The 12,470-nt window shown below is 52.0% G+C and overlaps 3 protein-coding genes across 3 annotated transcripts; all 3 read left to right on the top strand.

Moving 5' to 3' along the window:
* Nucleotides 1-2,703: 2,703 nt before the first annotated feature.
* On the top strand, nt 2,704-3,064 carry CGGC5_v010553 (uncharacterized protein; the record flags this gene model as incomplete). Its single annotated transcript, XM_032028160.1, has 3 exons — nt 2,704-2,750; nt 2,811-2,916; nt 2,975-3,064. 3 exons carry the CDS (start codon nt 2,704-2,706, stop codon nt 3,062-3,064), a joined length of 243 nt encoding a protein of 80 aa, XP_031875529.1.
* Nucleotides 3,065-3,948: 884 nt separating this feature from the next.
* Nucleotides 3,949-5,484, top strand: CGGC5_v010554 (putative MFS-type transporter; the record flags this gene model as incomplete). The annotated part of the gene is made up of 1 exon (XM_032028159.1): nt 3,949-5,484. One exon carries the CDS (start codon nt 3,949-3,951, stop codon nt 5,482-5,484), a length of 1,536 nt encoding a protein of 511 aa, XP_031875536.1.
* Nucleotides 5,485-6,574: 1,090 nt separating this feature from the next.
* On the top strand, nt 6,575-8,268 carry CGGC5_v010555 (uncharacterized protein; the record flags this gene model as incomplete). The annotated part of the gene is made up of 2 exons (XM_066152377.1): nt 6,575-6,949; nt 7,111-8,268. 2 exons carry the CDS (start codon nt 6,575-6,577, stop codon nt 8,266-8,268), a joined length of 1,533 nt encoding a protein of 510 aa, XP_066008159.1.
* Between the last annotated feature and the right edge of the window lie 4,202 nt (nt 8,269-12,470).

Genomic DNA, 12,470 nt, shown 5'->3' on the forward strand with positions numbered 1-12,470 from the left:
AAAATGGTCTAAAATTTACGTTAGAATCAGAGAAGCCTTTGATTCATCTGACGGTTGTTTCTTTGCTGGCTATAGTGACTGCTAGCAAGTGCTGCAAAGTTGTTTTAAATTGACCAAAATAACCCCCAAGGAATGTATCGACTCGAAAAAGCTGGATAGGTCGATGTTGCATGTCATTCCTTTGGATACCTTCCTTCCTTGCTTGTCTTCCTTCTTTCGGCTTAGTGTTGCTATCCAGCCGGACTGCTATCTATTCTGATTTTCTTTCGTTCTTTTTTCTCATTTCAGACTGTTGTTATCAGCCTTGTTTCCAGCTTTGGCGTCGCATATTGCAAGCGAATTCATTTGGTCATTTCAATCAATACCTACCGTACGTCTTTGAAGAGCATCTAACTGTAGCTATTCCGTTTTCACGGACATAAGAGGTCGTGGTCCGCTTTTCATCTTTTTCCAGAGGCGACTTTGTAGAAAAGCGGCCTCATGGTGCCGTTCAATTCAAGCCGGTGCGGTTTGCGTGCTACCGCCAAATGCCAAAGATGTTCGGAGGGAGCGGGCCACGGTATTCGTATGCGTTGGGGGCTGAGCTTCTTTGCGTGGTAGTTGCGCACAGGAGCATTTTAAGGCCACCCATGTGATTCAAATTGGTTGAGATAGCGACGCAAAGGCTGCAAATGCCTTATTGGGTGTGCCACTCCATAGCAGTGACGGGGAAGACGCTGCGGCTTGCGGATAGTTATGCCGCCGTCATTCTGCGAGTCGTTGCGTCCAGCTTGTTGGGGTAATATGTAACGAGTCTGTGAGACTTTGGTGTGACGCGCTGGCTGAGTGAAGCTGTTGCTTTCTCTGCCTTGGTCATTATGCGAACAGCGTGTTGACTGTGCAAGACTTCATGACAGATTGCCGAGGTCTAAATTTAATATGCCACCTCCGGCTCCGAGAAGCGCACATTCAGTCCTTTACTGCTGGCTCTGACTGAACTTCGGAGCGTGCCGAGCTAAGCGACTCCTGAGGTTTATTTCAGAAGTTTGACTCGCGCACATGGTCTGGGCATTGCAAATCAGCTATATTCCGCCGGACAGTTCCAAACGGGGACATATTCTCCCGCTCTGACATTAGTTCAAACCTTGCTGCCTTCCAGACTTCCTGGGCCGGATATTGAAGCCATCGGAACATCTGTATTTGACGCCTTCAGATCTGAAAACACTAAGTCCGCTCCGCTCCGTACTGTCAGCAGCCGTGATCCGAGACACCTTCCCGGCCAGGCGGGCGTCTCCATTTACACTTTCTGGAACGATCCAAATTGCTGGGTTCGGTCTTACCGCACGGCTTTAGTGAAGGTTTCAGGGGTCATCGACCATTTCGCTACCACACCCCTTTTCCACGAATCACGGTGCACAATCAGCAGAAAGAGGAAGGTAGCCCGGTAGAAGAGGGTCCGCATACTGCTGATGTGCGAACGCATGGTTCGTCTGAGGAGCAAAGTACACCACTACACACAAAGACCAGACAGAACCCTCCGACTAACCACACTCTCCACGTGAGTTCGCTAGCACTAGTGTCTTGCTAACGCTAACAAGGTTTTAGAGCGTCAAACGTCGAGGAGGCTATGCTTCTGGCGCCCAGGCCTATAAGCAATACGGGAAATAGACTTCGCACACGGCGCCTTGCCATGTTTGCCTCCGCGATTTGGGACTGTTTGGGATTTCACGGCTCTCCAAGTAGCTAGCTCAAGAGAGCCAGTCTCAGACGAACAGGAACGAACCGTCTTTCAGAAGCAAGGAAGAACACCGATTGATACTTCGAATACCTGTGATAACCTATCCGTCCAGCAGTTACACATCGTCCGCATCTCTTGCACACGTACAGGCTCATTGTGGCTGACCCTGCTGGTCAAGTCATTCGGCTAAAGACCCTTCTAGAACATCTCAAGTCTAGCCTGCAGATCCATTACTTGGGGTCTCCACGTTGAGAGATCACCTCTCGTCTGATAGTTCGGCTAGCTAAGATCTGTCTGCAGGGTAGGATTGCTCAAGTGACCAAGTACGCCAAATGAGGAAAGATACCTGACTCGAAAGCCTGAGACAGCCGTTGAGCAGACCGAAAGACGCCAACGATCTTGACGGTAATATTATCGGTTCTGATTTACAAGATGCATACTTCGGCTGAAAGATGAGTTTGTGATTCAATTCAGTATCTTTGCAGGTCTTGATTGAGCTGTCTTCTTTACAAGTAGTTGTTACACCGCTGATTTGTTTTTGTTGGATACTAATCTTGACTTCAGGAGTTGGCAGACAGGGATGCCAGGGGTAGTGAATGAAATTAGGGTTTTCCGGACTACGCCTGCGGTGTATGCTGGGACAAGGCTCTGTTTCCGTTCTACGTGGAACGTCTGTGGAACGACTCGAGGCCTGCTAGTAACTCCGTTTTTATTGCTCTGACGCTCTTTTCCATAGTGACGGATTGCTCCTCACAATGGCTGTCAAATCTTCCAGGCCGCCAGGCGCAGTGCACTGTGATGTTTGCGCCCTGTGCCCATGAGCAGATTAATTAAAAACTGCCCTTCTCAATATTGACAATTAGTATATAAGATCGAAGTCACTCTCATGCTTCCATGAACAGTAGATCATCAGTTTATCTCTCATTCGTTCAACTTAAGCAACTCACTCACTGAACCAACCACCAACCACCCAGCCAACCGCAACCATGCAGATTCAGAACGTTGTCCTGGCCATTGCCACTCTCTGCCTTGGGTAAGCTCAAGTTTTTGGAGAGGTTCAAAGTGTATCACTAATCACTAGCGATCCTCCCAGCGCCCAAGCAGCCTTTGACTGCAAGTGCAAGGACGATGCCAAGACCACGTCATGCTGTAACGCCCAGAAGTTCATTTCGGCCAAGAGAAATGACGGAAAGCTGATGGTGAGTGACTCCACACTTTCATCTTTTGCTGCAGTGCAGGCTAATTAACCGTTCAAAGTGCTATGTCAACAACGTCGTTGCCCCTCTCCCTGCCAGCTTCCCGTTCAAGACCTGCTGTGGTGACGGCGGCTTCGACTTGTGCCGATAAGCGCATAGTCCCTGTGAGACTTCTCAGTTTCGTACTTTTTAGCCGTTACGGGTCAGCTCTCAGAAAGTCTCATCAAAGACCACAATTCATCTAGCAGTTTATGCTGCGTTTTTCAATTCCAAGATTACAATGTATCAGTGTTACTAGCCAAGGCATCAGCGCAAATAGATTACACAGCCCTCAGCTTGCTCACGTTACTCACAAATCTGTTTCGATCAATACGAGAAGACCGTGTGACTATGTTTACTCGACAAGGTATCAACTTTGTCTTTCGAACTTCTCTGGCATACCAACGCGTCAATTCTATGTTTTCCGTGGCAGAGCACAACCTTACCTGCTTACACGAGCCTCCATGAGATCGCCTAGTTTGCCTGTGTCTGCGCGGCTATATTTCCTCCGCACTTGATTACTACTATCGAAAGCGATAGCAGCGACAGCGATAATGAGGACAAGGACGAGGACGAGGACGACTATAACGACGATAACAATAGAAGCGACGACGACGACGACGACGACAAGGTCGACGGTAGTAGAGTGATTAGAGTATAGCTACAGGAAAAATAGGCGGTCTCGCCTCCATATCAGTGACCAAATAGCCGATTTGCTTAATAGCCGAGTACAGAAGCATTAGCATTGTATATAGTTGTTATAGTGGATAGTCTCCCCTTGATTCACATCATCGTACCCATCTTCGTCAGTGGGCCTTCACGGCATGTTGATTTGTAAGTCCTGAATTACAAATCAAGGGCTTGGCCACACCGCCGGTGAAATAACCCCTTCATATAAGGTACGGAATTGTTTAGTCGGAGTCGGGGTCGACAACGCGCCAAGATTCTGTCTTTTATCTATCGAACTCAGATAAATGGCTTAGAGAGCCTGCAATTATGGCGACTACTGTCCTGACCGTCCGGCATGATCAGGCCGAGCAATCGGGCCATATTCATTCGAGCATTCCACTTGCGCCCTCGGAAGAATCGACGAGCCCAACCAGAACTCTCGGCGTGCCTCCTGAGTTCTCATCATTTGCAGAAGAAATCGGCTTCGTTTGCGTCTGCTCCATGGGCCAGCTCCTCTTCGCGATTCATCTGGCCCACTCTTTCGTCAACCAACTCACCTTCATTGAAGCCCTGGGCACGAGCACCCTCAACACACCATGGCTCATCGGCTCCTTCCTTGTGGCAAACGGAGTATCTGTCGTTATCTCGGGCTCCTTCGCCGACCTCGTCAGCCCTAAATATCTCACTTGCGGCGCCTTCGTCTGGCTCTCGATATGGAGTTTGATCGGCGCTTTCTCGATTTCACCTGAGAGAATCATTCTCTTCTTCTTCGCAAGAGCGATGGCAGGTCTCTCGGTTGGCACTCTATGCGCTGCGGCGATGAGTATGCTAGGAAGAGTGTACAGACCTGGTCTTCGAAAGAACCGAGTCTTCTCACTCATGGGTGCCATGATTCCAATGGGTTTCGCCATCGGCGCGATTCAGGGCGGCGCCTTTAGCTCTCACCTTCACTGGGTCTTCGGATCTACGGCTTTACTAGCTCTGTTTTGCGTCGGCGGTGCTCTCTGGTGTATCCCTTCGCTCCCTGTCGAATCGGTATCGCTCAAGGACTTTGACTACGCGGGTGCCTCCGCGGCCATGCTGGGATGCGGGCTGCTCATCTTTGGCTTGACCCAAGGATCGCCCACGCACTGGAGCCCGTACACCTACGCCCTTGTCATTGTTGGGCTAGCTTCGTTGGCAACATTTGGGCTCATCGAGAAGAAAGTTCGCCGTCCCCTCATTGATAATCGACTTTGGTCTACCCCTGGATTCCTGCCGCTGATTGTGTCTTATTTCCTGGGGTACGGAGCATTTGCCGGCGCATGGCAATTCTTCGCCGTGAGATTCCTACTCACAATTCAACACACGTCTCCGATCATCACAGCTTGCTACTTGTTACCTGTTGGCATCAGCGGCACTATAGCTTCCTGGGTTGTCTCCAGATTAATGCACATCATGCCAGGTCACTGGATCCTCATGGGCAGCATGATTGCATTTGCAACCGGGCCGGCCTTCTTCCTCCCGCAGACGTCAGGGACGATGTACTGGGCTTTACCGTTTCCCGGCTTCGTCATCAGCACCTTCGGGCCGGACATGTCCTTCGCGGCAGTTGCCGTGTTCATCACCTCGAACGTGCCCAGGTCCTATCAAGGTGCTGCCGGAAGCCTTGTCATCACAGCTCAGAACCTTTCAACGGCAGTGTTTGCTGCTCTTGGGGATACTGTCGGGGAGAAAGTAACGAAAATGGCAGACTCCACTCTGGATTTAGGTGCTCTTCGAGCCATTTGGTGGATGAGCCTGGCCACTGCTATGACAGGAGCGCTGGTGTGTGCGTGCTTTGTGCGGATACCGAAGAGCGAGGAGAAGGAGCATGTAAGCTAAAGTCTAAGTGGAGCCCCCACGAGATTCGCTCCGGTTGCACGGACTGCCCATCCCGGAGATGTAGCCCGCAGCGGACATCAGAACGCCGCTAAGGACGGCCCCACATCGGCGCAGACCCGAGCCGTCTAGCAAGCAAGGGCTTGTTAAGTCAACTACATTCCTACCAAAACAACACTTCTACTCTTGCACATACTCAATAGGCGCAGAAGAAAACACTAGTCGCTCTCGAAAGACCAACTTCTGATCAAGGACGACGGTCGGCGTGACGTGTGAATCGGCGTTTCCAGTGGCTCATCGCTGTCTTGTCGATTCCTAATTGTAGCCAGTCGAACCGCTGCTATAGATTGTGCGTCGCACGTGTCTACAAATATGACTGTTAGACTTCTCTTTTAGTAATTGATGATGACTTTGGTTTCGAGATACCCCGGTTCCTGACCTCAGTCATTCCCGTCTGGCGAGGTTGAGTTCGTCTTGTCGCAGCAAGCCGCATTGCATTCCATGCCACAAATTCTGAGTCCTCGCTCACTAATCTGGATTGCATTGAACCGGATTCATCAAAGATGCGAAGGCAGAGAGTTGCATATAATTCCGTAGAAACTACAATCCCCCCGCCTGCATCGAAGCTGCGTCAAGTTTCTAAAAGGCAAATGAAGTCCCGGCAATCCCACAGAGGTTTAGCATCACATAGGATCTGAGTGTACGCAGCAGACGCATCATATAAAATTGTGTGAGCCTTTGAACACTTCAACAGAGTTTTTCTGCAAGCCAAATGGCTCCGTTTTCGTAATGCTTGCTTGGTTCAGTAGCCAGAGGCTCATCCGGAACCTTTCAATGCTATTTCCTTCAATTTACCGTGAAGGCCTCGGTAAAAGTTGAGGACCTCCTATCTTTAGTCCTATTCAGAGCGCATTCATTAGAAGAGTCTTACTATCTAGGCGGATACTTCTAGCTAACCGGGCAGATTATTACCCCACAACTTCCCTCTCGCCTAAATTTTCTTGGCATCCACTGTTAGTGTAATACGTGGGATACCACCAAAGTTCTTAACAGCGGAAAACCCTTCAATTCTCGCCTCCAGCGCCCTCCCGCGATGGCCTCGCAGCCTCCGGCGGGCTCTGGACCGATGCCGGCCTCCTCGACCGGCCCTGATCGAGGCTCTGGAGCCCCTCCGGAGCCGTCCCCAACCTCAAGGGCTAAACGCCGCCGCGATACCGAGGCCCAGCCAGCCCGGCCCAGCCTCGTGGGAAGCCAGCCCGACGCCTCTACGACAACCCCCTTAACGGCTAAGGGGCCCTCAACTGTGAATGGGACAGCTGCTGGAGCTGTCCTTATAGCCCTTAGTGAAGAGGCCAAGCTCTACGAAGCCCGAAAGGATGTCTTTATGGCTATCGCCCAGTCTGTAGACAACGTGGTCTCTTGCTTTGAGGGGCCTAGGAAGCAGATCGCGAAGGAGGCTACAACCTACGTAGTTCAATCCTTGAAAAGGATCATGGGGAACGGAACGGCGGCCCCGACCCCGAGCCGGAATTGGGCTAGGTGGTAGCTTCGGCTGAATCTGCAGCTGCAGCCCCAGCCCAAGCCCCGGCCCCGGCCCCGGCCCGCACCCAAAACCCAATCCATCCCCAGGCTCAGACTCAGACTCTAGCCCAGCCAAAGGAGGACCTCCGGGTCTTTGCCCGCATCCCCGAGGAGGGCCTAACGGCTGCTAGGAAGCATGCCCCTTTTGCCCTCCGCCGGAAGGTCTGCCAGGCCCTTGGCCTGCAGCTAGCAGATATCCCACATATCTACCACATCGCAACTGGCTACTCACTGAGACCCCTGAATAAGCAGGTTCAGCAAGCCCTCCTTACGGACAAACAGAAACTAGCAGACAGTCTTGGAGCCTATAGGGTTGAGACCCCTACTAAGTGGTTCACCTATGTTGTCCCACGCTGCCCTGCTAAGCTATGGACTATCGATGGGGATGCCCTCGACCCAGCTACTCTAGTTGAAGAGGAGGTCTTTGCACAGACAGGATGCAAGCCTATCCGGGCCCGCCAATCCCAACTTGGCGTGAATCCTATCACAAACGAAGTCTCTTGGATCATCTCCTTCTCTGCAGAAGTATTACCCTTCAGACTCTTCAACCAAAGCAGCAGGTCTCAGCTTATCCAGAAGAAAAAGACTATCGCCCGACATGACCCTGGTTGCCAGGGATATCACTCGAACCGATATTGTAACCGGCAGCCACTTTGTGGCAACTGCAGCAGACCCTCAGGCTCCCACGAGACTTGGCCCTGCATAGCCAGACCGAAGTGCGCAAACTGCGCCGGCCCCTTCCAAGCCAACCACAAAGGCTGCCCGGCAAGGCCCCTAGTGGTTAACGGCTCCCCTACCCTCCCAGGTCGGAAGGAACTCTCTCGGATCCGTAAGGCTGGGCAGAAGGCTTATGAGGCCCTCTATCAGAACAGCCAGGCTAGCACTCAAGCTACTGACAACCACCAGCGGTCCAGCGGAGACCCAACACGCCACCAGCCCGGCTCAAAGCGACCACGCGCCCCTACCCCTGCCCAGGATTCAATTACCGTAGCAGACGCTAGCGATACGGCAAGCTCTAGTAGTATGGATGAGGACGAGAATGAGGCTGAGGCAGACGTCTATATCAACAACAACCCTGACCTACCACCACTACCTACCCAGCATACCCCTCCTAGGCTAAGCAGCAGGGCCCAGAGGGTAGCTCAGAAGCCTGATTATAATGTTACTAATGCCTACACACACCTCGACCTCGACTCAGAGCAGTAGGCTCAGAATGGCTACCCCACGGGTATTACGGGTCGCCCAGTGTAACGTGGGGAAGAGAAGCCCAGCTCATACAGCTCTTCTAGAGCTCTGCTGGGCAGATCAGATCGATATAGTCCTGATCCAGGAACCCTGGATAGGCTATAGAGATAAGATGCAGATTAACACACACCCAGGCTTTAACTCCTACGTACCAGTTGACTTCTGGAACAGCAGAGACACAAGGCCTAGGGTTATGACCTACACACGCAAAGGTCTAAGGCTGCAAATACAGCAACAAAGGTCTACCCAATCAAGAGATATCTTGTGGGTGAAAGTTGGCGACCTCACTATTATGAATATATATAGGCCGCCAGATGAGCCTATAAACCAAGCAACCAGCCTCCTTCTAGATTACCAACCGCCAGAGAGAGCCCTTATTGCTGGGGACCTTAACGCCCACCACTCCTCATGGGAACCTGGGTCCCCTAGCCGGAATCGAGGAGACGATATTGCAGAATGGGCGGAAGGCTACGATCTTCTGTTTATTGGGGAGGTTGGGGCCCCTACCCATACCCACGGGCATACCCTCGACCTAACCCTCTCAAATATCCCCTTTACTGAGGCTTATATCAGCCCACACCTACACCCAGGGGCTGACCACGAAGCCATCACAACAATTATTCCTATGAGCAGGGCCCAGGAACAGGGACGCCGGGCTAACCAGCTCTCAGTCCCAGAGTCAGCCCTACCACGGCTGATCGACCTAGTAAAGGCTGGGGCTACAGCCTTACCTACTCTAGGGGAACTGCCCAGCCCAGCAGAGCTGGACACCCTAGCTGCCCAACTGGTCAGCCTCTTCCATACAGCTATTCAAGCTGTAGGCAAGAGACGGACTAATCAGGGTAGGGGAGCCCCCTGGTGGACAGAAGAATGCTCAGTAGCCCACCAAGCTGCTATTAAGGCTAGGCGCCAACAGGCCCAAGAACCTGGGCTGGTCATACCTCCCCCTATTCTAGAGGAACAAAAGGTCTTCTTAACAACCGTTAGAAGGGCAAAACGCGCCTACTGGACTACTAAGGTTGAAGAGGCTAAGACAGACCAAGATCTATATAAGATCATAGGCTGGCGGAAGTCAAGCCTAGCAGTTAAAGCTCCGCCTCTAATAGTAGAAGGAGAGACGATCAGCAACACCTACGACAAAGCCCAAGCCTTACGAAAGGCCTTACTCGAACGGTTTAGCGCTAGAGATGACCTACCTGGGAACCCTTTTGCTATCCCAGTGGTCACAAGGCGTCTTATACCCTGGCAGGATACAGTTAGTATAGAGGAAGTACGCCAGGCTACTCTAACAGAGACTACAACCCCTGGGACTGATAGGATTACTACAAAGTTACTACAATGCACCTGGGGTTTAGTAGCTAGGCCTATACAGCAGCTCTTCCAGGCCTGCGTACAGGTAGGCTACTTCCCTAGACCCTTCCGCAAAGCGGAGGTTGTTATGATCCAGAAACCGGGGAAAACAGACTTCTCTAAGACTGGGTCCTGGCGCCCGATATCTCTATTATCCTGCTTAGGCAAAGGCTTAGAACGGTTGATAGCAAAAAGGATGGCCTACCTTACCATCCTAGAAGGGGTCGCCAGCCCACAGCAGGTTGGAGCCTTACCAGGGAGGGCTGCAGTCGACCTGACAACCTGTCTAACCCATGAGATCGAGAGGGCTCTAGATACAGGGCTTACTGCGACGCTAGCAACAATGGACGTCAAGGGGGCGTTTGATTCCGTCCTACGAAACCGACTTATTATCAGGCTACGGCAGCAGGGCTGGCCAAGCAGCCTGATCAAGCTGATCTACACCTTCACCTCTAGCCGAACAGCCCGGGTCAGGCTAGAGGATACTACTACAGAGGACTTCCCTCTATCCTGTGGACTACCACAAGGCTCTCCGCTGTCACCTATCCTCTTCCTGCTCTATATAGCTGATATCCTAGCTGATGATCAGAAGCTACGGTTTGGCTATGCAGATGATATAGGCTTAGTAGCTACTAGCCCCTCGCTAGAAGAGAACGCTACAGCCCTAGGCCAGGAGATCACCAGTATCCTCAGTTGGGGAACAGAACATAAGGTCGCCTTTGACCCGGCTAAGTGTGAGGCAATCCACTTCAGCAGAAAACATAAACAGACAACAAACCTACCCGATATCCAAGCGAGAGGCCTGACTATTAAAGCCTCAACAAAGCCTGTAACATGGTTAGGGGTCTGGTTTGACAAGAGACTCACCTTCCAACACCATGTAGGAATAAAGGTAGCAGCAGCAAAGAAGGTAGCCTATTTCCTACAGCACCTTACAAACACAAAAGGGGGGCTCCCAGCAGCTGCAGTCCGAAAAGCAGCTATTGCTTGCGCCCTCCCGATAGCCTTATATGGAGCGGAAACCTGGTATGCAGGCCTGACTTAGCCAGCTCTAAGCAGCAACAACAGTACTAGTAGCAGTACTGCTTCACAGATAGCTACAGTTGGCACAGGACAGAAGGGTCTAGCCTGTAGAGTCGGAAGAGTTCTTACAGCAGCAGCAAGGGCTATCCTACCTGTCTGGAGGACCACACCAACCAGTGCCCTCATCCGAGATGCTGGCCTACCTACAGCAGAGGTAGCCCTCGAGGCAGCGCGACTACGCTTCGCTACACGCCTACAGAAGGTTGACCAACAACATCCCTTGGTCCCAAGGCTTCTACAGCCAGGGCGGCAGCAGACCAGGCTCCAAAGGACAGCTGGCCTCTTACCTAAGTGCCCAAGGCCAGCACTTCTACAGCCGCAATACCTCCCAGGGTCCTATAACCTTATAGTTACACAGACGAAGGAAGTAGCAGCTAGGATCTTCCAGGCCTGGCTCAAGACGGTGCCAAAAGAGCATACTATCATCTACTCAGATGGCTCTAAAGCCCCTGATGGCGCTACAGGATTTGGCTTTGTCATCTACCGTAAGAATAAACGCATAGCCCAGGGCTGCGGACGCCTCGGCATAGCAGAAGTATTTGATGGCGAGGCCGAAGGGGCGAGGGCAGGGCTCCGACGGGCCCTCCTTACCTCCCAGGGCCAGCCTATACATATCTGTATCGACAATACCAGCGTTATCCAGGGGATCCGAGGCATGGCCCCAGACTCCTCACAAGCTGCCTTCCTTGAGATCCAAGAGGCAGTTAGGATATACAACATACAAACCCACTGGTCCCCAGGGCACCAGGGCATCAAAGGAAACGAGGAAGCAGACATCCTAGCCAAGGAGGGCACAACCCTGCCAGCCCCTAGGGGCCAACTAGCTACCCTATCAGGGATCAAACGGCTTGCTAGAGAGCGTATATACCGCCAGCATAGAAGATGGTGGAAGCAAGAGGCAACGTCCTGCCACACCCAACTAGGGCTAAAGGCTTCCCTCGCCTGCCCTCCTGAACTGACCCTGCCACGGGCGATCCTTCACCATCTCCTGGCAGCCCGTTCAGGGCATGGAGACTTCGAGCAATATCACCAACGCTTCAACCATACAGAAGCACTACTTACCTGCTCCTGCGGGGAGGCAAAGGCAGTAGACCACCTAGTCTACTGCCGAAAGACCTTAGTGAGGCGGCTTCAGTGGCCCACCCTCCACCCTTCTAGTTCACAGGAGCCTATAGGGCCTATAGGATCTCTTGAGCAGTACTATAAGGGGCTAATTACTGATCATGAAGGCTTCCAGGCCTTTCTCTCCGTGACAGACTTCTTCCAGAAGATCTGCCCGCGGTACTAGGGACTAGGTCTTGACCTAGACCTTAGTAACAACCCCCTCCTCGTAGAGGATCGGAAGACCACAACGGAACTAGGGAACCAGCGGGAACTAGGGACGAATAGAACACATAGTAGCCCACGGGCAAGATTTGGAGGACGTTAGGAAGAGGCGTGTACTGTAGAGTATATAGCTTGAGCCGGCGACCCTCCACGCCATATACCCCTCGGGAGGTCGGCCGCAAGGGCGGCTGCGCCCTTGCCGCCACGGCGTTAAATATAACAACAACAACAACAACAGATTATTACCCATATTAGGTTCAGTAGCTAACAATTTTACTACTTTCTTTGCTATTCCTATCTCTCTCTGTGTCCCTATTGTTATTGTTATCGTTGTCGTCGTTGTCGCCGCTGTCGTCGTTGTCATCGTATTATGCGTATCTCCGTATATCTACTACCCGTCTAGT

Source organism: Colletotrichum fructicola (assembly GCF_000319635.2).
Source record: "Colletotrichum fructicola Nara gc5 chromosome Unknown KSG_Nara_v1_contig06, whole genome shotgun sequence".
NCBI lineage: Eukaryota > Fungi > Ascomycota > Sordariomycetes > Glomerellales > Glomerellaceae > Colletotrichum > Colletotrichum fructicola.